The sequence below is a fragment of the Nuphar pumila genome, chromosome 16 (genome assembly GCF_984573655.1).
Source record: "Nuphar pumila chromosome 16, dmNupPumi1.hap1.1, whole genome shotgun sequence".
Taxonomy (NCBI): Eukaryota; Viridiplantae; Streptophyta; class Magnoliopsida; order Nymphaeales; family Nymphaeaceae; genus Nuphar; species Nuphar pumila.
This window is the reverse complement of record NC_143264.1, coordinates 71,872,192-71,899,713: the sequence shown is the minus strand read 5'-3', so window position 1 is coordinate 71,899,713 and position 27,522 is coordinate 71,872,192. Positions and strand designations below refer to the sequence as shown.

Genomic DNA, 27,522 nt, shown 5'->3' with positions numbered 1-27,522 from the left:
AATTGATGAAAGAAAAGGACTAATTGGCCATTGCTATGCCTTAGGAAGCAAAACCGCTCCTAACTCTATGGGAGTTTCCGGTATTCTTAGTGGCAAGAAAGTTGAAGTGCTCATAGACATGGGGTCTACCCATAATTTTGTTAGAGATGACTTAGTGTCTAAACTTAAGTTCAAGCTTCATGAACATCTGAAGTTTGATGTGACAGTTGGAGATGGGAGCCATCTCAAGTGTGAACACCTTTGCACGGATGTTGCGCTTAATCTCCAAGGCTCTCATTTCAAGCTTGACTTGTTTGTCTTGCCTATGCATGGAGCCGATGTGGTGCTTGAGATGTGTTGGCTGCGCTCACTTGGAAGTGTCACGTGGAATTTCACTAGTATGAAAATGATATTTGCCAAAGCGAAAAAACCTACGAGCTTAAAAGCTAATAACACTTTGGATGAAGAACTTGTTGATAGCCAAGGGACATTAAAATTTTTTGGGCTACTCACATGGCTTTTGTATGTTTGGCCCAACCACTTATATCTAAAGAAGAACCTAAGTTAGAAGAACAAGTTCTGCCAAAAAATGAATGATTTACTTGAGTCATTTCAAGATATGCTTGGAGAACCTAAAGAGTTACCTCCTTCCCGGTCCCAAGATCATCACATTCTTCTTGTGGAAGGATAAGGGCCGATAAGTGTAAGACCATACCGGTATGCTTTTGCACAAAAAGGTGAAATTGAAAAATTAGTGCAAGAGATGTTTGAGAGTGGTATCATTCACCCAAGTTTAAGTGCTTACTCTTCGCCGGTTCTCCTTGTGCGGAAGAAGGACAACACATGGCACTTTTGCATCGATTATAGAATGCTTAATGAGGTGACTTACAAAGACAAACATCCAATTTCGGTCATCGATAAATTGTATGGTGCTAAATATTTTTCAAAGCTTGACTTAAGAGCCGGTTATCACCAAATTAGAATGGCAAATGAAGACATTCATAAGACTGCCTTCCACACTCATGATGGCCATTATGAATTCTTAGTCATGCCATTTGGGTTGACTAATGCTCCGGCTACATTCCAAAGAACCATGAATGACATATTCCGACCATTATTAAGGAAGTTTGTATTGGTCTTCTTCGACGACATTTTGGTTTATAGTGAAAGTTGGGAGGACCATCTCAAACATGTGAGAATTGTGTTGAAGATTTTAAGAGAACATACTTTCTTGGCCAAGTGAAGTAAATGTAGCTTTGGACAAGTAAGTGTGTCATACCTTGGGCACATGGTTGGAAGTGAAGGAGTTAGTACCAATTCAGAAAAAATTGAAGCTATGGCAAATTGACCAACTCCACGCACCATTAAGGCCTTGAGAGGGTTCTTAGGCCTCATTGACTACTATCACCGATTTATTAGACATTATGGTATCATCGCTCAACTTCTCACGACTTTGTTAAAAAAGAATGCTTGGGGATGGAATAGTGAAGCGGAACAAGCTTTCCTTAAGCTAAAACAAACTATGATAGAGACATCAGTTCTTGCCTTACCCAGTTTTGACTAAGTCTTTGTCTTAGAAACTGATGCTTGCGATATTGGGATTGAAGCCTTGCTCATGCAAGAACAACATCCCTTGGCTTATTTGAGTAAAGCCATCTCCGGGAGGAGCAAGAGCCTTTCGACTTATGAAAAATAACTCCTTGCTATTGTCTAGGCCTTAGAAAAATGGAGGCCTTACTTACTTGGAAGGCATTTTCTAATTCAAACGTATCACCAAAGCCTTAAATACCTTTTGCAACAAAGAATTTCTACTCCTCTCCAACAAAAGTGGCTTACTAAGCTTATGGGTTATGATTTTGAAATCAAGTATAAAAAAGGCGTGGAAAATGTGGTTGTCGATGCTTTGTCAAGAAGAATGGAAGATGATTCTCTCTTGGTCATCTCTAATGTTGCTTGTTCTTTCGTGAAAAAAATTAGTCAAGCACAAATAGAGAATGAAGAGATCCAAAGGATCATACATGAGTTGCAAGAAGACCCGACTAGTCATCCTTCTTTCATGGTATAGGGAGACAAACTATTTTTCAAGGATAAAATTGTTATACCTTGTGACTCTTCACTTATCAAAGAGGTATTAGAACATTTCTGTGACTCAAGAGTGGGAGGTCACGAAGGAGTTCATAAAACTTGAAAAATGGTGAGAAATGAACTATATTGGGCCGGTATGAAAAAAGATATAGAGAAATATGTGAAGGATTGTCAAATATGTCAAGCAAGCAAATATGAAAGAATTAGACCTCCCAGTCTTCTTCAACCTTTTTCTATACCCTCACATATATAGACTAACTTAAGTATGGACTTCATTGAGAAGTTATCATCTTCACAAAAGAAAGAGGTAATTCTTGTAGTAGTAGATCACTTTTCTAAGGGTGCTCACTTTATACCTTTACCAAGTACTTATACAGTCAAAATGGTGGCAAAAGCTTTTTTGCAAAATGTGGCTAGACTATATGGAATGCCTAAGACCATTACTTGTGATAGAGATCCAGCCTTCCTTAGTAGATTTTAGAAGGAATATTTCACTTTGATGGGCACCAAAATATGTTTTAGCACGACAAGTCATCCCCAAACGGATGGGCAGACTGAGGTAGTCAATAGAACTCTTGAAACTTACTTGAAATGTTTCACAAGTGAGAAGCAAGAAGATTGGATAAAATATCTACCATGGGCAGAATGGTGTTACAATATCTCCTTTCACACTACTATGGGAATGCCACCTTATAAAGCAGTGTATGGAAGACCTCCTCCTCAAACTCTTTTATACGAAGAAGGGACGACCAATATACCTTTAATTGACAAGTAGTTGAGGGCAAGAGATGAGATTCTAAGGACCTTAAAAAGAAATATTGATAATGCTCAAAATAGAATGAAACAAGTTTACAATAAGCAAAGGAAGGATAGGGAATTTCAAATTGGTGATTGGGTATGGCTTAAGCGAATCCCTCATGAACAATTCTCATTAAGCAAAAACCCCATAACTAAGCTTTCACCTAAGTACTTTGGTCCTCACCAAGTTGTGGCAAGAATTGGAAAGGTAGCCTATAAGTTGAAATTACCTCCAAGTGTGCGCATTCATCCAGTATTTCATGTTTCTCAATTGAATCCATATCATGGGCATCCTCCAAATGAAGAAGTGAAAGAGCCTATTGATCATGCATATAATTCAGAGTTATTTTATATCAAAAATATGCATGATTTCATAAAATAATGTTTCAAAAACCCAATTTTATGTTAGTTCTCGAGTAAATGTGCTAAAATGATTTAAAAATAGAAAATGCATGAAAAATAGTTTTATTTTACATTTTTATGCCTATTTTAGTTTTTGTTATAGTCATAGTAGTTTAATTTTAGTTTTTATTAAAAATAAAAATAAAAAAATAAAAAATGGAGAAAAATAGTTTTATATTCATTTTAAGTGTTTGTTTTTTAGAAAAGAAAAAAAAAATATAGTTAGAATAGTTTTTGAGTTTCTTTATAAATAAATAGTTTTGTTTTTTTTAACTTTTGAAAATTTTCATAATAAACCGATTTATACGGTTTTCTTTACTTTTAAAAATGAAAAAAAAATCTATAACAAACCGGTTTACACGGTTTGGTTTTTTTTAAAAAACTGAAAAAAAAAATAATAAGCAAACCGGCTTGAACCGGTTTGCATTTTTAAAACTGAAAAAAACTTCTGTTACAAACCGGTTCCAGCCGGTTTGATGTTTTTAAAAACCCCAAAACAAGAAAAAAACAGCGTCTCCACCCTGTACGCCAAGTCCTTCCTCTTCCCCCTCTTTTCCCTCTCTTTTCCCCTTCTCCACCACCGGCTATTCTTCCCTCCTTCTTCCCCTTCTCCCTCTTTCTCTAATCCTCTCGCCGGTGGAGGCATTTCAGTTGGGCAACGATGCACGGTGGAGGCCATTTCTCCTCTAACCCCTCTGGTTTGGTAAGTTCCGATTCTTCATCTTCTAAATCTTCTTCTTCTTCTTCTTCCAATTTGCAATCTTCTTCTTCTTCTTCTTCTTCTTCAGCTTCTTTAACCTTCTTCTTCTCCTTTTAATCGATTCTTGTGCTGTGTTGTTTCTAAAAATGAAAAGAAAAATTCAAATCGAATGCTGTATTTGTTAATGCCCGATTTTTTTTAGGATTCTTTGAGTTTTTCTATTTCTGATAGTTTGATTTTCCTATTGCTCATTTCGTTGATTTCCTGTACAATCACTCATTGTTTTCACTTTGTTTCATTCATCACACAGATTTGTTGTATATTCATTTGATGTTTTCATGTTTTGCAGTTTTTAAATTTCTGGTTTTTACCGTGTTTCATAATTTCTGTGTTCATTTTAATTCATCGTGATTTTAATTTTCTGTGTCATTGTGATTTTCATTTTCTGTTTTAATATTTGAATTCCATTTCCTATATCAATATTTGATGCTGAATTTTGTTTGACGATTTCTGTTTGATGCCTCCATTTATTTTGATTTTCTGCTATATTTTTTTCCAATTTCTGTTTTGTTTCATTTAGTAGTTTCTTTGTTTCAAAAGTCTCTGTTTTTCTGCATGCTTTAATTTCCTAATTTTTGCTTGTTCTGATTTCTCTCTTTTTCTGTTATATCTAGTTTTTCCTGTTTTTCCTAATTTCCTGTTTTTACGTATTGTAATTTTTTTATTTCCTGTTTCTTCATCTCATTTTCCAGCTTTCAACATTCATTTCAACTCCTTGATTTCTTGTAATCCTGTGTTGCCTTACATTACGAATTCCATTTTTCTTTAGTTCACAAGTCATTTCCCTGCTTTTCAAATTCTTGTTTGTCAAATAATTTCTGTTTCTAATTCAATCATTTTCGGATTTCCTGTTTTAGTACATATTTCATATTAATTGTAATGTTTGTTTCTTTTTAATTCGTGATTTTTTTACTGAATTAGATCTTAGTTACATTACAGTTGGTTCCTGTTTAACATTGATTCTCCAATTTTCTGTAATTTTTAATGTCTTAGTTTATATTCAGTTTTTCTCCATTTTCTATTTGGTAATTCCCTGTTTTCAACTCTTGAATTCAATCTTTTATTTTTTTGGCTAGGTTTCCTGTCTTTCATTACATGTATTCCCTGCTTTTAATTGTTCCTTCATTTTCCTGTTTTTGTTAAGTAAACTGTTAGTTAAGGGCTTTGTAATTAGTCAGTTAGATTTTTTTCATATTTCTAGCATTTAATTGTATTTTTTTAGTATATAGGTTATTTCTATCTCTGGTACTGCTCGTGTTCATTTGATTTGTGCAAGATAGCACAGGACTAGAGCAGAAGCGATTACGTGACACGAAGTATGAAGAATAAAGCTTCTTTTTACTTTTTAGTTTAGAATTAGGAATTGAAATTGGGTTTGTAAATATTGCACTTTACGCCCTCTGCGAAGGGTATTCATTTGTTGTAATAGTTAGTCGTTTTACTTTTCTTAAACATTTTACATTTCAATAATTCGGCAATAAAGATTAGTTTAGATTTGTGTACTTGAATACGATATATTCCCGTTTCGTGAGTTCGACCTAGTTTCATCCACTAGTGAGAACCGGTTTTTATTATTTAATGTCTGGTTTTCACATGTTTTTCATTTAAAAATCTTTTCAAAATTACAACGATTAAAAAGAAGACATCAAATTTTTGGCGCCGTTGCCGGGGAACGGCGTAATATTAGTATTCACTTTATTGCCTAGTGTTTGTGTTGCATTTAGGTTTAGAACCACGTATGTGCATATCTTAGAGAAGAGCTTACTTTTCTGCACAGCCCACCTACTAGGACCCCCTTAGAGGTGACTGTGTACGATTGGTACCGTACACATAGATTTCATATTTCTTTGCATAATCTCTGTTATGTGTAACTGCGTGGTGTTTGTTTAGTTTTTGTTGTTTTTAGTTCACTCGCTTTGTGGTTTGCGTGGTTTGGCCGCTTAGTGCGTTAGTTAGGTAGAAAACCCAAAGTTAGGACGTGTGCTACACCGGTCTACTCCAAGGTGTATGCAATGGCTGACGATCATCAATTGATCCGTCCTTTGAGGGAGTACTTCATGCCAAATACGTATACTCCCACCTCCTGCATCACGAGACCTGATGTAGGAGCGAGCCATTTTGAGATTAAGGCCAGTGTGATTCAAATGTTACCTTCGTTTTATGGCCTTAGCAATGAGGACCCATATCGTCATCTCGACGAATTCCTTGAGATTTGCTCGACTGTGCGAATCAATAACTTTGGAGATGATGCTATGCGGTTGACTTTGTTTCCGTTCTCTCTCAAAGATAAAGCCAAGCACTGGCTCAAATCTCTTAAGACGGTTCATATTACTACTTGGGAAGGAATGCTAAGAGAATTTAAAAAAAAATATTTCCCAATTGGTAAGACGAACCAGTTTCGTAAAGCTATAACCAGTTTTTCTCAAATTGAGAGAGAACAGTTTCACGAGTCTTGGGAGAGATTGAAAGATCTTCTCCGCAAGTGTCTCCATCACCAGGTGCCTCGTTGGCAGTTGGTGCAGTATTTTTATGACGGGCTTACTGAGAAGCATCGTCAAATGGTTGATTCGTCTTGTGGGGGCACTTTTATGCTCAAGAGTGAGGACGAGGCGTGGTCTTTATTTGAGACCTTGAGTGAAAACATGATGCATCATACCTTGTCTTCACGGCTCGATAGGACTACACCTGTGTCTAGTGGTCCTAGGAAAGTTGGGATTTCCGAAGTTGGGTCCGAGTTAGAATTGCGTACCAAGGTTGACTAGTTGACTAGGAAGTTAGATCAATTCCTAGCCAATTCCTTGAGAAATCCAGTAGAAAGAGTGTGCGAGCTATGTGCTAGCCCTGCACACTGTGTTGCGGATTGTCCGGCAGCGCCATTATATCCTGAATTCGTTCAGGAGCAGGTGAATGCTGCCCAAGGTTTCGTTAAACCCATGCCCGATTCATTTACATCCTCATATAACCCAGGTTGGCGAAACCAATTTATTTTCCCATCCCATCAGCCCTCCCAGACACAGTATAGACCCAGTAACCCTTCACAAGGATACTCGCATCCTATATTTCCACAGGTTCATCCCCAGTATTGTCTACCTTCTCCTCAGGAGCCCATTCCAAGTTCATCATTTCAAGAGAAGATGTTAGAAGCCTTTTCTGATATCAAGGCCACTCTTTGTTCTCATACGCAGTCAATAGCCAAGCTAGAGACTCAAATGGGACAGTTAGCTCAGACATTGAGTAGACAAAGTCAGGGGAACCTTCATAGTCAGTCTGTTGTCACATCCAAGGGAGAGGATTCCATGTCATTTGACTTGCAAACCACTGCTTCACATCATGAGCAAGTCAAATCTGTTACATCCCTTCAGTATGGGAAGGCGTGTCACCCCACTCAGGAATCGACTCATGAACCCCATATCAATTCTACTGACGAGTCGATCTCCATGATACCTCAGCAGAAGGGGCCAGACATACAACGTGCATTATCATCATATAGAGCCCCATTTTCTCAGCCTTTAGGATCACCAATTTTTACTAAGCAAGAGGTGCAGATGCAGAAGGTGCTTGATCAAGTCAAGCCTGATCATATTCACCACTTGTCTGAAGTTGCATTCATTGATAGTCGGTCGGTCCTAGACTCTCATTTCTTGACCAGTCTCTCAGATGAGACTAATCTTTGTTCTTCATGTCGAGAGAGTTATGATCCTACAGTTAGAGGTAGACGGGATGGAAACACAGTGCGTAGTGTCACAGATGACACTCTTTTCTTTATAGAGCCTCATTGAGCGATACTTCAGGTCCATTGATCTCATGGACGATGAAGGTTTTTCCAGGGATCCGTCTGGCTAGGGACGTGAAACTTAGCGCTTTATGGGAGGCAACCCATATCTTGTATATTATTAGATTTGCTTAGAATTTATAGATTTTATTTTGTTTTTACTTTTTCATGAGTTTTTCATGTTCTTTTTGTTTCATTTATGAGTTTCATGTTTTGTCATGTATACATTGCATTTATTACATTCATAGAACGTATATTTTTAATTCATGTCAGGTTATTCTACTCTTTTCCCTCATTTATTTCTCTCATGTGCATTCACGTAGTTTCATATAAGCATGGGGGAGTGCCACTGGGACAGTGTCATTCAAGCATGGGGGATATTTCTGTTTACGTTCTTGCACATGTTTATACAACTCTCATGAAAAGTAGATTTTTAAAGAAAGAGTTTGAACTTATATGAATGTTATTTCAAATCTGATGTTTTTAAAGGATTTTTTAAGCCCCACGAAATTTTTTTCTGACATAGATCTAAAAATTATGGTTGTTTATGCGGATTTCAAAGAAATGATGATAGATACATGTTAGAATTTATTTTGAATCATAAATATGAATATGCACAGTTCTATTTTTGAAAAACTAAGCAAATGAACAAAAGCGTAAAAATGAGCTCAAAAGAAAAAATAGCATGCGTTAGGTTGTTTGGATAATTCCACAATCCTTAGTAGATGGAACTTAGATGTAAGTTGAAACTTTTAATTCCATTTTCGAAAAGGAGAGTGGAAAACTTCGTGATCCTAACTAACTGAGAACAGATACAAGTTGAAATGTTTGACTCTCATGTTATAAAGGTGAATGAAGGAAGTCACTTTTATGTCTTAGTTGATATATTTTGGTATGTATTGAAAAAGTATAGAAGATATTGACATTGCACAAGGCATAAAAGCAGACCACACGCAAGCTATAAGAGAAAAATAAGTGCGCAAAAAGAAAAAGCGTGAAAAGAAAAAAGAGAGAGAAAAGAGCTTAAAAAGAAAGAAAAGTTCAGTGCTTAGAAGTGTGATTGAGAAAACCTATGCAGAAGACATATGAGTGAGGATAAGTAAATAATAATATGTTTTTATTGGACTTTCTAAGAATAAAACATAAATAATTGTGATATTTAGAAAAGTGAAAGAAATTCTTTTTCTGTGGTGGTATATAAAAGACTCTAATTATGTTTTGATTTTGAAATAACAGGAAATATTTGTGAAAATAAAGTCTTTGATTACCTACTGATTGTGAGGATGTGTAATATTATGCATACATGACAGAGATGTTTGTGGGTAGCATCACTGCAAACCCTCACGGGACCTTACTCGTCCACTGGGGTAACCCAGGGGTTGAAAGGGATTGTTGCATGAGCTAAATGCAACCGTGATTCCTACGAAAGTGAGTTAGGTGATAGTTTGATTTCTTGCATTTTTCTAGTTTGCTCAAGGACTAGCAAAACATAAGCATGGGGGTATTTGAGCATGCATATAATTCAGGGTTATTTTATATAAAAAATATGCATGATTTTATAAAATAATGTTTCAAAAACCCAATTTTATGTTAGTTCTCGAGTAAATGTGCTAAAATGATTTAAAAATAGAAAATGCATGAAAAATAGTTTTATTTTACATTTTTATGTTTTAGTTTTTGTTATACTCATAGTAGTTTAGTTTTAGTTTTTATTAAAAATAAAAATAAAAAAATAAAAAATGGAGAAAAATAGTTTTATATTCATTTTAAGTGTTTGTTTTTTAGAAAAGAAAAGAAAAATATAGTTAGAATAGTTTTTGAGTTTCTTTATAAATAAATAGTTTTGTTTTTTTTTTAACTTTTGAAAATTTTCATAATAAACCGATTTATACGGTTTTCTTTACTTTTAAAAAAGAAAAAAAAAATCTATAACAAATCGGTTTACACGGTTTGGTTTTTTTTAAAAAACTGAAAAAAAATAATAAGCAAACCGGCTTGAACCGGTTTGCATTTTTAAAACTGAAAAAAACTTCTGTTACAAACCGGTTCCAGCCGATTTGATGTTTTTAAAAACCCTAAAACAAGAAAAAAGCAACGTCTCCACCCTGTACGCCAAGTCCTTCCTCTTCCCCCTCTTTTCCCTCTCTTTTCCCCTTCTCCACCACCGGCTATTCTTCCCTCCTTCTTCCCCTTCTCCCTCTTTCTCTAATCCTCTCGCCGGTGGAGGCATTTCAGTTGAGCAATGGTGCACGGTGGAGGCCATTTCTCCTCTAACCCCTCTGGTTTGGTAAGTTCCGATTCTTCATCTTCTAAATCTTCTTTTTCTTCTTCTTCTTCTTCTTCTTCAGCTTCTTCAGCTTCTTTAACCTTCTTCTTCTCCTTTTAATCGATTCTTGTGTTGTGTTGTTTCTAAAAATGAAAAGAAAAATTCAAATCGAATGTTGTATTTGTTAATGCCCGATTTTTTTAGGATTCTTTGAGTTTTTCTATTTCTGATAGTTTGATTTTCCTATTGCTCATTCCGTTGATTTCTTGTACAATCACTCATTGTTTTCACTTTGTTTCATTCATCACACAGATTTGTTGTATATTCATTTGATGTTTTCATGTTTTGCAGTTTTTAAATTTATGGTTTTTACCGTGTTTCATAATTTCTGTGTTCATTTTAATTCATCGTGATTTTCATTTTCTGTGTCATTGTAATTTTCATTTTCTGTTTCAATATTTGAATTCCATTTCCTATATCAATATTTGATGCTGATTTTTGTTTGACGATTTCTGTTTGATGCCTCCATTTATTTTGATTTTCTGCTATATTTTTTTCCAATTTCTGTTTTGTTTCATTTAGTAGTTTCTTTGTTTCAAAAGTCTCTGTTTATCTGCATGCTTTAATTTCCTAATTTTTGCTTGTTCTGATTTCTCTCTTTTTCTGTTATATCTAGTTTTTCCTGTTTTTCCTAATTTCCTGTTTTTACGTATTGTAATTTTTTTATTTCCTGTTTCTTGATCTCATTTTCCAGCTTTTAACATTCATTTCAACTCCTTGATTTCTTGTAATCCTATGTTGCCTTACATTACGATTTCCATTTTTCTTTAGTTCACAAGTCATTTCCCTGCTTTTCAAATTCTTGTTTGTCAAATAATTTCTGTTTCTAATTCAATCATTTTCGGATTTCCTGTTTTAGTACATATTTCATATTAATTGTAATGTTTGTTTCTTTTTAATTCGTGATTTTTTTACTGAATTAGATCTTAGTTACATTACAGTTGGTTCCTGTTTAACATTGATTCTCCAATTTTCTGTAATTTTTAATGTCTTAGTTTATATTCAGTTTTTCTCCATTTTCTATTTGGTAATTCCCTGTTTTCAACTCTTGAATTCAATCTTTTATTTTTTTGGCTAGGTTTCCTGTCTTTCATTACATGTATTCCCTGCTTTTAATTGTTCCTTCATTTTCCTGTTTTTGTTAAGTAAACTGTTAGTTAAGGGCTTTGTAATTAGTCAGTTAGATTTTTTTCATATTTCTAGCATTTAATTGTATTTTTTTAGTATATAGGTTATTTCTATCTCTGGTACTGCTCGTGTTCATTTGATTTGTGCAAGATAGCACAGGACTAGAGCAGAAGCGATTACGTGACACGAAGTATGAAGAATAAAGCTTCTTTTTACTTTTTAGTTTAGAATTAGGAATTGAAATTGGGTTTGTAAATATTGCACTTTACGCCCTCTGCGAAGGGTATTCATTTGTTGTAATAGTTAGTCGTTTTACTTTTCTTAAACATTTTACATTTCAATAATTCGGCAATAAAGATTAGTTTAGATTTGTGTACTTGAATACGATATATTCCCGTTCCCTGAGTTCGACCCGGTTTCATCCACTAGTGAGAACCGCTTTTTATTATTTGATGTATGGTTTTCACATGTTTTTCATTTAAAAATCTTTTCAAAATTACAACGATTAAAAAGAAGACATCACCTATCACAAGGCAACCCACAAGCATTATAAAATCCAAATTGGTGCGAAGAGGAATAAGGAGAATTTAAAAATTTCTAATCAAATGGGACAATGAAGGTGAAACATCTGCCACTTGGGAATGGGATTATAATATGAAGAACATGTATCCAGACTTTCATCTTAGAGGATTAGGATAGTTTCAAGGAGGGATTGATACAAGCCACATTGGAAACATCAACAGTGAAGCGGCAGAATCAAGTGAGAGGGGACATAATCGGGCCAACCGAGTTCAAGGATTAGGATGAGCATCGGGCAGTGTAACAGTTGGGCACGTGCAAGGAGTAACCAGGGCCAAATGGTTCCACCGACCAGTTTAAGGTTGACACCAATAGGGTTTGAAACTTAGGCCGCCTGTCTCAAAGTGGCGCCATTTCATTTTCAGTTTATAAATAGCTGAGTCCTTTTGTAAATAAGGCATTCAGTCATTTGTTGTGTTTTAGAAAAATTCTGTAACTTGAGTTTGATCAACAAAATTCAAATTCTTGGCTCCATTATAGATTTGGCCTCCGTGTGAGGATTTGGTTCTCCCTAATCCACTAGTGATTGAGGCGAGGGATTACTTCTTTTCTTCCATTACTTTTCTTCCACTAGGACAGATCATCAGACCAAATGATGTCATGCTGGCAGCTGATTTGAGCATTGGCCTGCACCTCCACGGTTGCAGACATACCGAATCAATGTGTCTGACGAACCTTAGAGTTCCTTGAGCTCTAGATCGACGAGACACATCTTTTTGCTAAAGTGAGGTGTATCTCAAGCAACGATCCAATGTGAACTGTTCAAGTTCCTCTCAGAGACTTCCTATGCAACGAAAGATAGTTGCAGAAATGATGCCTCCAGTGAATCCGAGCAAAAGCTCTCTTCACTGACTATTAAAATCTAGCTAAGTGCATAGGTTATCTGTCATCAATTCATTTCTTCAATTTTCAAACATTCACTCCTGTGATTCTCATTAGTATACAACACATTCTTACTTGACTCCCTAGCAGACGTTATTGAGCCTCTGCAACAGAATTTGTGTGTGTGCTACACTCCATTTGAAGCGCCTGAGTGCATTGTCCATGAGTCGTGCCTAGGTGCATTGCACTCATATTGTACCTATGAGAGTCTAAATAGTGGAGTGCCTGCGTGTGCTGAGCATCAACTAAGCACCTAAGAGTGTCCAGAGTGAAACATGTCTGCGAGCACGTTTGGTAAAGATCATGGCGGCAACGATCCCTATCAAGGGCCTTATCACATGAGGGCTGCTGTTATGGTTGGGGCACGTAAGGCTGGTGGTCATGTCCTAGAGTTTTACCTCGCAATGAGTCAGGCCCATTAAGTGACCTGGTTCTCGGTGAGGGTTTTCTTTTATCATAAAAAAAAACAAAAAAGAATATGAGTTATGAAGCAGGCATGTCATTTCCATACAGAGGGCACTAAAGGGCCTATTCATTTCAAGGGAAAATGGCAGGACATGAAACACCTACAACTTGTTTTTTCATGGAACATGAAACAAGTGCAGAGTGCAGAAAAGTGATCAGCCTGCATAGCTACAACAACCTTTTTTTTTTTTTGAGTTAAACATTCCGAGGGAGTTACAGTATAAACAATCATCATAACTGAATTAAAATGCGAATAACATTCACTTTTAAAATTTAATTTAGTTTTAATAATTTAAAATTCATATCAAAGTATTTTTAGTCTAAAATAACAATAAATATTTTTTAAAAACTATTTTTGAGAAAAGAAAAGACTGACTATCGACGTCATCTCAACAACCTGCATCAGCTTCACAGTTATACATCATATTTCACCTGAAAAGCCTATAAGACAGATCAGACTCGTTAAAGTTTGGCAGATAATACCAATACAGGTAAATTGAAACCAATATACATGATTATATTTCAATAAATTCGAATAATTATGCAAATAATTATTCATTTGAGTATGCATATCATCACAGTACATCACAAGAATATCATTAATAAATAGTTATAATATTATGCATGAGCATGTAATTAATGTATGCACTTACCATTACAGAACATGAGATATTTCATGCATGAGTAACTTTAAATGCCTTTATTTAAGTTTTTTTTTTATGTGATGCATGTCATGCTTAACTAAATGCACAAGCAATTATGATTTTCACTTCTTATCCCCCTAGATATTACATAGGCTTAACCTGGATCAAGACTACGACTTAGGAATGTATATTCAAATAATTTATGGCTTAACCCTAGTCGGACACCTTTCACCAGTCTTGGGTGAGGAACGACTTAGTTGAGAGAGAGCACCCAATACCTCCATATTGATGTATCAGACTTTCACTAATGAGTTTCTTGACTTATCACCTCATAACTAATGTGGAAGCCTTCCCTTATCTTCGTGGTTGGGGAGGAGCAACCTTCTATGGTAAAAACATATTTCACGAAGCCTAAAATATCGATCACCCTCTCATTGTAAGCCCAATAGAATTAATGTTTACATGATTATTCTTTTAATCAATTAGTTTAATTATTTATTCATGTACATACAAAATAAATTTAATCTAAGATTCATGCTTCCAATTTGGGTTCATGGATGCAAAATTCAATGTCAAAGATGCTATTATGCCACATGTGCAATTTGTAATATATCAAACTTATTTATTCACTAAGTTATAGGCATTGATAATGATTAACTATATGCATCCATATACAATCACATAAACAACATAATGCATAACACACACACACTTCAATAACAATATGCATTCAATCATAAGCATGCAGAAATAAGCATTTTTGTGTCATGCCCCTTTAGGCATTTAGCACTTGCATAAACACAATATTATATGTTGCATTTGCATGTTCATTTAACATTTAAAAACATAAACTCAGATCATACATTCATTCTATACATTGCTTAATCACTCCATAGCCGGTTCGGGACCCGTTTAGACCTATATCTGCTTTGTTGTTCCAACTGTCACTGCTTTGTGCACAGTCTGCGAATAGAGCTCAACTTCTATAGAATATATAAAATTTTGTCAGCTTTTCAATGCTAAAAACCACTCATAAAAACTCTTCCAAATGAGAAAATATGATCGATTTAGGCCATACCTGCTTTGTTGTTGCGCCAGTCACTGTTCTGAGCATAGTCTGAGAACAAAGCTCAAACTTCTATAGAATATGCAAAAAAAAAATCAGCAAATCGTTCGTAAAAACAGTTTTGAACAAGGAAGATATAATTGACTTACCGAACCAATGTCAGATCTTACACACATAGGCGAGAATAACATACTTGGGTGAAACTACTAATACATGCAAGTTGTTTTCTTTTTACTAATCATCAAATAAAATCTGTAATTTTTTTGGTTTTTCTTTCTTTTTATGGGTTGGGGTTAAACATAACTCCAATTTAATTCATTCAAAGTTACCAATGATTTTGAAACAATAATCATAGGTATTTTCTTTCAAAAAATCAATTTTACTTTCTGAAACAACAACTTCAAGTGTTCTTTCTCAGTCTTTTTTTTTCTTTTTGATCAGTCACAATGGACTGAAAACATGTATTCTCACGAGTATATCAGTTTCACAACATCATCATATGGCAATGATAATTCAATAAGCACAAAAACTAAAATTCACAAGATACATAGATTATCTAAAAAATGGTTTAAAAAAATCATTTTGAAATACTTTTATTTCAAATCTCACGTCATAGTCATGGTCTAAATCCATGGTTTGATTCACATGTCCTTACAAATATTAAATACACATATTATCAGCATGGGATCACGACTATGATAGTCACACACACAACCACTTAGACGAATAAGTAGGCTTTCATCACGAAAACGTTTGTACCTAAAACATTTTTTGTGTTTTTCATACTACATGTAAACTACATTTTTTTTCTCTGTTAGGAACTGAACTGACCCAACCCAATGAGGTCTGGTCAGGCTGTTCCTAAGTTGATCAGAAGTGATTCATGAGTGGATCAGATTGTAATCCCTTGCATGACCAATTTTGACCAATTGGCCATGCCCGAATTATCTGATTAAACTCTATAGTGTAACATAAAACCAATTTTTTTAACAACTCCATGATCATATATCTGTATATATGTACATATATATCAATACATATGTATATACAATAACTATTCTTAGTTTCCCAATGAACCCTGTTCGTGACGAATCCATACTTGAATTGGTACATGAAATCAGTAATCGTTTTTTAATACCGATCCAATGATCAATAGGTTGGAACCGACATCAACTTTTCATATGTAATGATCGATGTATGGTTTTAATGCTATTCAGCCTCAGAATATGTTCGTGCATACAAGTTTTTATTTACGAGTATTGAATAGAACCCCCTACCTTGTTTTGTTGAAATCGGTAAGTGTGAAAGTCAAAATGACCAGTTCGATGGCTTGATCTAAACACAACTCCTTCAATGTGTGGCTGCAACTCTCACTCTTTCAATGGAGGTTCAGACCTCCTAAACTCAATGGAGAAAGAAGAGAAGCAAGAGAAAAACGAAAGAATGAGAGATGATGATGCATAAATTACCCATAATCATAATATATTTTCATGGCATAAACACATCATTTATAGGTTTAGGACCCACACTTTGGTGCATTTAGATGTCATTGAGCTGTGGTTCGAATTTCGTTCAAATTAGACTTAAAATGAGAAAGATATCACATTTTTAGTGAAACGGGTCGGACCTCAGGGCGAAGCGGACCAAAAGTGGATCCAAACGGCCATCTGAGCCGTGGATTAAGCCAAAACTCCAAGATCCACCCCACACTAGACCCAAAACTTGAGTTTTAGGATTTTTGCTAAAAACCCCTCCTCAGAAATGGCGCCTAGCCATTATTTTGTTTTTAATCTTTGTTTTAGAAATTTCCAAAATATGGGCTTCTTCTATAAAATCAAGTTTCAAAAACCCTAATCATGTTCTTGCCTTGGGAAATGCACCACCCAGATCACCTCTCCTCTCCACCGTCTTCTCTAACCCCCTTCTCCATTTCTTTAGCCGCCATTAAAATTTTCATTGCCTTCTTCTTCATCGCTCCTTCTTCCTCATCTCTTCCTCTCCTTTCTCTTCATCCTCCATTGCCCATTCGTGCTAACCCCTAACCTTTGCTGTGATGTGCAGGTAGCAGCCATTGAGGAGTGTTGTGTTCTCGTGGTGTGCCATCTGCACTGCGTGGACTACTGGTCTCATCTTGCCGGTCTCCTTCCCTAACTGAAATAGGCTCAGATTGCTCTCCATCTTCGACATTGCCCTCTTGATCAGCAACCCCAACATAGTGCAGCCATGCTAGAGGTAGCAACATCAGAGGCGCTTCTTCCATCCGGTGTGACATCCACACCGTCCGGAATGCCGACCCTCCCTAGCTGGTCTCTCTTCCACCCGAGCGAGCCTCGGATTGCCCTTTCACCTTTTGGCGCACTTCTAGACTGCAACATGGTGTAGCACAGTGCTTTAAGCAGCTTCGGTGGTGTTTTTCACAAGGCTTGAACCATTTTACCTCGCCCCTTCACTCCTCGGATTGCCGCCTGGCCACCGGTAAGTCTTCCTTCCCCAATTCTTTTAGTTAAAACCCAATGTACATGTGATTCATTTTTTCTTTTCTTTTTTTTTACTGTTTGCATTTTTCATTGTGTTTTCTGTGTAAATCTGAGCCATAGGTAGGTGCATGTGTGCTTAAACCAGCACAATAAGTGGACGTTTAGGTACTTTGTTTAATTCTGTTTTTGTGTTTTACATAGTTGAAAATCCGTTTTTCCTCTTTTAGCCGGCTGTAGCATTTTATTTCAAAATACTAGTTTAATAAGATTAGTTTAATGTTGTTTGAACTATTGCGTATGTACAAGCATTTTTAATAGTGTAGCAGAACTATTTGATGTTTAATTTTTGTTCTGTTTTAGGTACGTTTGAATACCAAGAATCGGGTAGAAGAATTCTACCCGATTTTTGTATTTTGATGCCTATAGGTTTAATCTGTTGTGAATCATGTTGTTAGCACTAGTTTAGTCATTTAATGATGGATTCATGGGTTATTGCAGTGATTAGTTTAGTTTGATGAATTTTGTGTTTGAGTTAGACTATTATTTTTTTTATTAGCCTTAGATGGCACTTCATTTTAGGCGTGTTTGCTAGGTAGCCTATAGGTTATCAATTTTTGTTGCAACATCATTTCAGTGTGTGCATAGTTCTGTTGCAATAGGGTAAGTTAGTATAGAATAGTGGATTTTGTAAATCGTTATTAGTAAGTTAGCCTAGTTCTGATTTATAGCCTTACTTAATGCTGCCTCATATTAGTCAATTTAGGTATTTTTCGCAAAATAAATGTGCCATCGATTTTCTGATTTGCAGCATACTTAGTATAAGTGGGTCTCTTATTTCAGCAATAGGTTGTTATTAGTTTAGCTAGTGATTGTTAAGTTAATTGAGATTAGAATAGGTTCAATTACTAAATTTTGGTTATGGGTTAGCTTAGTTGTTGAATTGCATCACTTAGGTCTAATCCCATTAGAATAGAGTTTAACATTTGTATATTCGGTTAGTCATGTTGAGTAGCTGTTAATATTTTGTTTGCAGTATATGTTTAGACTTTTATTAATTAGTTTATTCTGTGTTAATTAGTGTAGGTAAGCTTACAGTAGCTGCCTTAGGGCTTGTTAGTGTTTTTAGCATGTCCTTTGTTCGGAAGCCCAAAATCGACTAGAATTGCTCTAGCCGATTAGGGTGTTCCGTATATTGTTGAATTACTTGTAGATTTGTGGTTCCAGTCTATTTTTAGGTGTTAATGAGTTAACATATAGTCTGATATAGGTTGCGGTTAGAGTAAATTAGCTTTCCATTGCGTTTTAGATTGCAACCAATTTTGCTCGTTTGCCTAAAACCGACTAGGATTCCAATTCTAGCCAGAGTGTCGGCTTGTGAGAAGAGCTCTAGCATCTAGGGTTGTGATTTTTGGTAATTTTTTCAGTGTGGTTAGCATAGTAATTAGTAGGTTCTAGTGTTAGTATCATAGTTAGTATTTTAGGTTTAACTTTCGTATGATTTTGCCCATCGCATCGCTTAATCTTCTAGATAGGCCCGTATCACATTCCTATCTGATTTTGTGATGCCTATATCCGGAGGTCCCGGAGTGATATTTGGGATCCAAAAGCTTCATTGAATTTCTGACTCTATTAGGAATACAACAGAACTGAAAGTACTCCACGCGGTCTCTGTTTGAGCCATCTACGATTCATTTTTTATCACCTATCAGAAATTAGGGTTTCACGTAGTGCGGAGGCAAAATAGTCATTTATGATTTTGCGTAGTTCTTCTAAGTATGATTTTTAGTGTTTTACTAGGTTTCTAACCTTAGTCCAGAGTTAATTGTAGCGTTAGGATACTTAGTTTAGAAAATTAGCTTCTGACAATTTCTCGTTTTACATAGAATTAGGTTAGCGATTAATTTTAGAATTAATTTAGAAATAGTTATCTTGATTTCCTCAAATAGTTTTACTAACTTCGTTTCTGTGTTGTGCAGGTGATATTAAGTTGCAGTAAGAGCATCTTGTCTCAGTGATAGATTGTCACATCCAATGATCTGATAAAAATGCCTTTGTGTTCGCAGGCTTAAGTCATTGCACGCATCTTTTCTGTTCTTATTCAATTTTGAATTCATTATAATATTTTCTGTAATTGAACATGTTCAATATCAATAAAATGAAAGTTTAGATTTAATTTGAGTGTATCTCGTTCCCTGAGGATTCGACCCGTACTCGCCACATTCATGGAAAATCGGTTTTTATTACTTGATTGGTGATTTTCCAAAACATTTTCAACGATACAAATACGTTTTTTTTCTCTCATTTACAAACATTCCTAATTCCTCTAAACTCTCCCGCCCAAACTTTCTTAAATTTATTTTATATTTTTTCTAAATTACCTCTCTTTTATTTTATTATTTCTACTTACTATATTACCTAACTATATATTAAACTTTATATAGTTGCATTAGGTAATTTTATAATGTATGTCATAAAGTCCATGTAATACATGTGATCCACAAGCATGAGACACCCCTTGTGCTCTTAAACTTACCAAATTCCAACCCCTTTAGCTTAGGTACTAATATACTAACTTATTTTGAAAAGTTTTTGACTTCTAACATTTCTTTTATTTTTTTTATCTATATGTATTTTTTTGTTACTTGCCAAACAATCCAGCCATGGGAACCTTCTAGGATGGGACTTCCCACCCTAGAGGATGTCCTCTCTAAGTAAAAAATTCACACAAGTTTTCTTGTGTTAGTTTTTTTGGCAAGTTTTAAATATATATATATATATATATTTTTTATTTCTTTATTGCTTTGTTTTTAGGAAACTTTTGAAATATTATTTTTTAGGGTTTTAATCTTACAATTTTCTAAAGTTAATTCCAACATGGAATGCCACATAGGATGGGCCCATATAGGGGGATGCCCCACCCTATGGACCTCTACCATTTTATGAGACTTAGTTAATTCAAGTTTTCTATTTCATAAAATTCATATTTAATATTTTATGTTATTTTAAAATTTGGATTTCAAATTCATACAATACCAAATTCTAACTTAATACAATCACATTACATACATATCAAATTAAGTCTAAATTTATCTGAAATCTTAATCAACTTTGTTTCGATAAAATTTGCCAATTATTCCATTAAAATTCTAATTTTTCATAAAATTGATTTTGAATGCATATTTTACTAAAATCAACTTTAATTCTTCATAAAATATCTTTTAAAATTTAACTTAGACTAATTTGCATTTTTATATTTCTTCCTCATAAAAATCATCATTACTATTATTTTATTCATTAAAAATGCTTTGAAAAACTATAGGTATTACATCTAAATTCAATTTTAAATTCCAAATTCAATTTCAACAACGATTCAAATTATTGTATAATTTAAAATTTGAATTAACATTTAATTTAATTATAGTTTAGATAAAAATTTGAATAAAATCCAAATTCAAATTTAATTAGAATATCCAAGATCTATTTATTAAATCTGAATTTAAATTTCAAAAATTAAAATTGAAATTCAATTAGACTCCGAATTCAAATGCACATTCAATTCGAATCCTCACTAAATTGAAACTCAAATTAAATTTCAATTAAGTCCAACCTAAATTTAGATTAAATTCGATTAAAAAAATCAAAACCCAATTCAAAATAAATTTGTAGTTTAAGATTCATTACAAATCCAAATTAAAGTTCGAATTACAATTAAATCTCACGTTAAGTTCAAATAATATTTTAACGTTAAATTCACCTTTATTCCTTATAAAAATATCAAAAATTTGCGGGGTTTGCGTTTTTCTCTCCTGAAAAGTGTTTTGTTGTAGAGAATTGTGGGCCCCATGGGGATCCAGACTTCTTTTGAGAAGGCCACTTTGGAGAGAAAGTGCTTCTCCAAGAGGAAGGTATGATCCCATTTTGACAACAAAGTTGTTTTTTGGCATTTATTATGTGGGTTTCACCATATATTTGTTTCACCTTTTATTGGAAAGAGGCCATATTATAAAAGAAAGCTTATTTCACAGAAAAAAACATGAAACAAATGCCTTTGTTTAGCCTAAGAAATATGTACCTAGTGTAACATCAACATTGGGTCGTTCACTGGGTGTTTTGAAGTATTGGACTGATAACCAGCTAAGTGAGTTGATTAAGATCAGTAAAATCTAGAAAGAAATGAATTTTAGTACTTAAGAGGCAACAACCATTGACTTGGATAGTAACACGAATACACACACATTGGTAATTTCGTATGCAGATAAAACCAAGACAAATTCTATAGCATCACTGGTAAGATTTGGATACTTTGGCTTAGTCACTTGAGTTCAAGACAGTGACTCGGCTTGGATACTATGTATTTGCAGCGTGAGCTAACAGAGACTGATTTCACATTCCTATTTAGCCTGATAACCAGCCCACAACTCATAAAACGTGTATAAAAAAATAGATGAAAACATGGGCAATTTTATTCCAAATAATCTTACGAGTATTTCAATTATCACAGCAATTTTATTGTACTGAGCTAAATAAATTGTCCCACTGGTGCCCATGCTAACACTGTGAAATGGGGAACGCAGAGCCAATTTTGTCTTGTCCAAGCCGGTAACATTTTACATTGACAGGATATGGTCCCAACTGGATGTGGTTATCCTCTGCACCTGCAAAGAAACATAGAGTATAGAGAGAAATTTCGAACTCGGGGCTCACACCAACCAAGGTGCTAGAGACAGATTTCAGAACGCCATTCCACTCGAACTGAATTGTAAGCAGTTGGGTTTCAGAGTCTGGCTGCACGTAGACATGCACAAATTTCAGCAGATGCCACAAAAATTCTAGTCGTATATCAGTTATCCCATAAGTGTTCAAGAATCATTAATCATACAGGGTTAGGCATCACAGTTGTTGTCATGCCCAGATGTCTTGGCTACAGCTAATACAACCAAGACTACATAGAGGCCTGCCAATGCTAGGTTCAAACTAAGTAGAAAGACCAAGATGATGCATGCTCTCCAACTGATCTACCCTGAACCGAGCCAGGACTAGGATCACACAGGTTTGTCATACTTGAGTACAGATGTCAGGGCCAGAGATGGATCAACATAATTTGAGAATCTACACATAAATAATGGAAAACATATGTAACAACCGGTTCAGATATGGTGGAACTGGATCCTGGTTGTTTTTCTATTCTGGATTTAGATTATAGCTGTCTTCCTAATTGGACTGGAAAGCTTGACTGGAACACAAGAATGTGGAAAGAAGGATTATATCAGTTCAGCTCAGATCCACAACAAAATTGAGCAACATTTTGAAAATTTTCCTGGGCACAGTTCAGTTTAAAGAAATTTCCTAACATTTTGTATCACATTACACATATTCAACAGTACTAGTGAACACATTCATGGCAACTAGATGAGATATGTCATATTAGACATGTAAGTTGGTATGTGATTTCAGGTATATAACAATAAAGTAGGCAAGGTCTCGGTAAAAGTAAATATCACTAACCTAATCTGCAGTTATTCATGCAAATTCATTTAATAACTTGAATGGACTTAAACATCAACTTACAACATCTCCATGCCTTCTAGGAAGAATGTATCCGTGATAGTCAACCCTCCCTTTAGCTTCTTCTAGGTAAAACTACAAAGAGAAACAAAACTGAATAAGATATTCAAATCTATGCATATTAACAATGATACCGTACTGTCATAAGAAAATAGGTTACCCACAGAAACTTTGAATAGCATTTAAACTGTTTCAACTTCCTACCACAATTTCTAATTAACCATCAGTCAAGCAAAGTAATCAAGACGGTAAGAATGAATTCCATTATTTTGTGTCACATGGCATTCATATTACTGTTATCAGGTTGCAGTCACAATCTAGACACACTTCCATGTTCAGTTACGTGACAATAAAAAAGGAACAAAGAAATAAAACGATCTCCTCTAATAAAATTATTTGTGCCATACAACTCAGAAGGATCTGGAATGCACCATTAGAAAACAAAAAACATTAACATCTTAAGATAAAGGATGAGTATAACAAAGACTGATTGGAGAAGATTGAGAACCTTTGTGTTTCAAAAGGAAAAATAGGGAATCCAATAATTCAATGCATTCCATCTACCATCAATAAACAAGGCATACCACCACAAATTGCAGGCATTTGAAAAGTCACACCCAGAATAAGCAAGATAAGAACACCATCTCCTTGGGAAGGTTATATCGATCTTCTCAATCACCCGATGTAGGACCACTCATTCCTAAAAAGTAGCCTAGTTGGATTTACTCATGCTAAATCAGAGCAGCGAACTAAAAATGCACATAAACCATGTGTTTGCAATGCTCTAAGGGAAAAATACTAAACCTTGGTTTTCCAAGTAAGCATGTCATGGTCTTACATGTCCATTTGGATACAGCATTTATCATAGTACTTCAATGACATGTACTTGTTTCATCTCTCTCTCTCTCTCTCTCTCTTACACACAAAACACATGCAAGTGGGTTGGAGCACATACATGTTGCATCTAAGAAATCTAGCCCCTGCTGCAGATACTATTCTTATAATTTTTATTTTGTTTTTCAAAAGGAAGAGATGGACTCAGTTAGCTTTTGTGCATCTGATGATCTCTCTTCCCACCCCCTATTTTAATCATCAGCAATGGTTCCTTCTTTTTTGCTATGAACTTGACAGTCGCTATGATACTGGGGTTCCTTGTAATGTCTAGTTTTATCACACCGCTCTTGCCCCTGCATCTAAGAAATCTAGCCCCTGCTGCAGATACTATTCTTATAATTTTTATTTTGTTTTTCAAAAGGAAGAGATGGACTCAGTAAGCTTTTGTGCATCTGATGACCTCTCTTCCCACCCCCTATCTTAATCATCAGCAATGGTTCCTTATTTTTTGCTATGAGCTTGACAGTCGCTATGATACTGGGGTTCCTTGTAATGTCTAGTTTTATCACACAGCGCGCTTGCCCCCGTGGCATCGGGTCCACTTGCTAACCCCTCGCCCTCTTCCTCGACCGGTTTGTTGCGCATGTTCGATGTCGCAACCAATTGTTGAAAATCCACACTTGATCGATGGACATGGTCTACCTTAATTAATTCAGTGGGTTGGCATAATCAATTCAGATTCTTAAACAATGGTCCATAAAGTTTTTACTTGCCTATTTCCATGTTCATGTTCCGATCATGTTAAAACTATACAAAATTTGAAACAACCTAATCAAGCACATGCCTTTTCGCAATGACATGAGATAATATAGATGGGTCAAACTTCTTTCAATATGTAAGGCATGATAAATTTCTAAAACAATCCCATTGAAACAAAAGACTACCTCCCACATTGAAGGCTTCGTTTTGTAGCATATATTTGCCAATATGTTTCAGGCATAAACATCATCATGCAATCAAACTTCAGTCAGTAGATAGATTGTTAAAGCATATGCCGCAGAAACAAAAAAACTACTTCCTGCTGGTGATGATCTACTTTTAGCATGTATTTGGCCGACATACTTCCAAAGTTCCAGAATGAATATCATTTTGAAAAATAGAAAAAACACTTTACCTGAATCCAGTTGTGAAAGCCTGAAACTTCATGCTCGCTACGGCCCTTGATTTCACCAACAAATACATGTTCAAATGCTGAAGAGCTATTAGATGCACCAGCTCTCGCATAGAGATCAAACCATAGAATGCCTATCCTTCTCTTGAAATCATCGTAATGCTCAGAAACAAGTCCCTTCAAAAGAAGATACCTATGTAAATACTTGATCGGTGCAGTCCTACTAATCTCCTCAATAAATGCAGCCTGCTCTTGCCTCTCTTCAGATGTAACAACCTCTTTAGAGCCTTCACATGGATTGTAATTATCTAGAAGAGCACAGAATCGGGAATAAGTTGGTCGACTGAATATATCATCACTTAGAGAAGAAAATAGGGCTCTTTCTGTCATATCTTCTTTTTCATAGACCTTTGTCCCTTCTCCACAGTCAATCTCATAGTCTTGTCCAGGTACCAAGCGGTTCAAATCAAGCTGCCAAAGCCTGTCACATGCCTTTGAGAGGTCATTAAGCTCCTCCTCTCTTGGTTCTACATTGATGCCATGGCTTACTTCTTCAGCATATTCCTGCTCACTAGGTGGCCTCTTGTAGCCATGCCAATGTTCCATTCTTACCTGCCAATTCATGCACCCTTTCTTTGAATCAATGATGAATATTCAGGAAATTTCATGCACCCTTTCTTTGAATCAATGATGAATATTCAGGAAATTTTTTAAAGTGATGTGTGGCACCTAGATCTCATATTACTCAACAGTGATGGGATTGTCCAAGATAAAGTCGACGGTAGGTCCAGCCATTAACAGGAGCATAAACTTGTTTAATAGACAACCATTAGTGATGACAATATGCCGAGCCATGATACAATCTATAACTATAGTTTTCAAAATAAAAAAATATTATCAGACCAACGTCAATGTTTGAAATCACATATCAATGAAAAAAAATAGAAAAGTAAAAAGATGATAGGATAAAGAGGAAATTTTAAATAAAGTCACACCTTATGTGGTTGTTTCCGAGATTTCCTGACATGATGTGAATCCACGGTTTGCCACTCCTCATTGTTCAGGGCCCCGGCCTAAGAACCCCCATTAAACACAAATAATTAATTTCGTTAATTGTAAACAATCACTAATTCAATTGCAGAATGACAAGTTCAATAAGTTAATAAACTTCAAGAGAAAAATTCACCGACATTATATTGATGGGGTATGCAGCCACTCTGATAGAAACTTTCTTCGACCGTCTCTTGGTGATAAAACTGAACCTGAAATCAATATAATAAATTTATAGCCTTCTCAAAAAAATGTTTTCCAGATAAAGATTTTTCAACTTCGAACTGTAAAACTGAATAGTTCAGGAGGAAAGCAAAACAGAAGAACAAGAAAAGAACCTCATCTGGTTGCTTCTGGGGCTTCCTACCATGGTCGCTAGCAACAGTTCTCCACTCCTCCTTGTTGCTCTCATGCGTCTAAAAAGCACCCGCAGAAAACATAATTCAGGAGATTCAATGAATTACAAACGATGAACACAAATATCTGGAAAAAAATTTCTAGACGATATTTGGACGAACCCACTTGTGGAAAACGGGATAAGCTGGGATACCTTGCAAATGTAAAATTCCCGACTTATACCCTTTTTTCTGGATAAGTCGGTGCATCCTATCACACACTTAGTACCAAACAAAAAATCAGCTTAAAATACTAACATTATATTGATAGGTACTCGACTGGTGATAACGGGAACCTTGTTCACCTTTTCCTTGCTCTCCAGACACAGCCTGCAATCCAAGATATTAGCTCTCTCTCTCTCTCTCTCTCTCTCTCTCTCTGGGTTGACCAACAACTACAAAGATCAGAAACAACCATAAACCATATTCAAATTGGAACAAAGATCCCCAATTCATAGAGAAAATGGTCGTTCCCGACGACAAAATGAAGAAGAGAAATCACCCAACTAACATCATATCGATGAGCGCTCCATTGATGGGACCCTTCTTCGCCCTCCTCCTGCTCTCCAGATACAACCTGCAATTGAAGACCATGGCTCATTAGAGCGTCAGAATCACCCGTCAGCCACTTCCTCGGAGATTCCAAATTGGTAATCGAGAAAAACCTGAGCCCAAGTCGATCTAGAGCGTTCTTCTCTAGGTTGGTCATCGTCTCCTTGGCCCAAAGCCATGTCTAGCAGGCCCCTGACCAATCCTTCCATGTTTTTCACCACTTCTTCGTCCACCGACAAAGAAAAAAAAGATGTTTTTCACAACTCGAGAATGGGTGTTGCAGGCAGAGAAGGAACCATGGAGACCATCTCTTTCTTACTTTCTATATATTTATTGGGCCGGATGAGATGGGTCGGGCAATAAATGTAAAGAGGGAAGGTAGGGACTAAGGGAGTGAAAGATTTTTCCCCTAGAAAAAAAAAGGGAGCGGAAGATTTGGAGGGTAGAGAAGAAAGACCGCGGTAAATCTGAAAGTGTTTGAATGTGAGCCGTTAGATTTTTCAACGATAGTATCCATTTTCCTTTCCTTTGAAAAGTTTTCATTTTTTTACAAAATAAATTAATGAAAAATTCGCAAAAACACTCCTAAATT

At 35.5% G+C, this 27,522-nt stretch overlaps 1 protein-coding gene across 1 annotated transcript; it reads right to left on the bottom strand.

Moving 5' to 3' along the window:
• Positions 1–21,806: 21,806 nt before the first annotated feature.
• On the bottom strand, positions 21,807–27,208 carry LOC149813522 (uncharacterized). The gene is made up of 9 exons (XM_089992053.1): positions 27,044–27,208; positions 26,890–26,955; positions 26,637–26,708; positions 26,322–26,399; positions 26,124–26,195; positions 25,929–26,006; positions 24,937–25,545; positions 22,932–23,003; positions 21,807–22,148 (listed from the first exon to the last, which is right to left on the bottom strand). Exons 1-9 carry the CDS (start codon positions 27,137–27,139, stop codon positions 21,912–21,914), a joined length of 1,380 nt encoding a protein of 459 aa, XP_089848179.1. The 5' UTR covers positions 27,140–27,208; the 3' UTR covers positions 21,807–21,911.
• Between the last annotated feature and the right edge of the window lie 314 nt (positions 27,209–27,522).

What these genes read in the sequence shown, in the direction of transcription:
- LOC149813522 (XM_089992053.1), bottom strand. Translation starts at nt 27,139, where the DNA reads ATGGAAGGATTGGTCAGGGGCCTGCTAGACATGGCTTTGGGCCAAGGA. An exon ending in GGAGCGCTCATCGATATGAT is followed by an intron (nt 26,709 to 26,889) that starts GTTAGTTGGGTG and finishes CTTGGATTGCAG; the next exon opens with GCTGTGTCTGGAGAGCAAGG. An exon ending in CTCGGAAACAACCACATAAG is followed by an intron (nt 25,546 to 25,928) that starts GTGTGACTTTAT and finishes ATGAATTGGCAG; the next exon opens with GTAAGAATGGAACATTGGCA.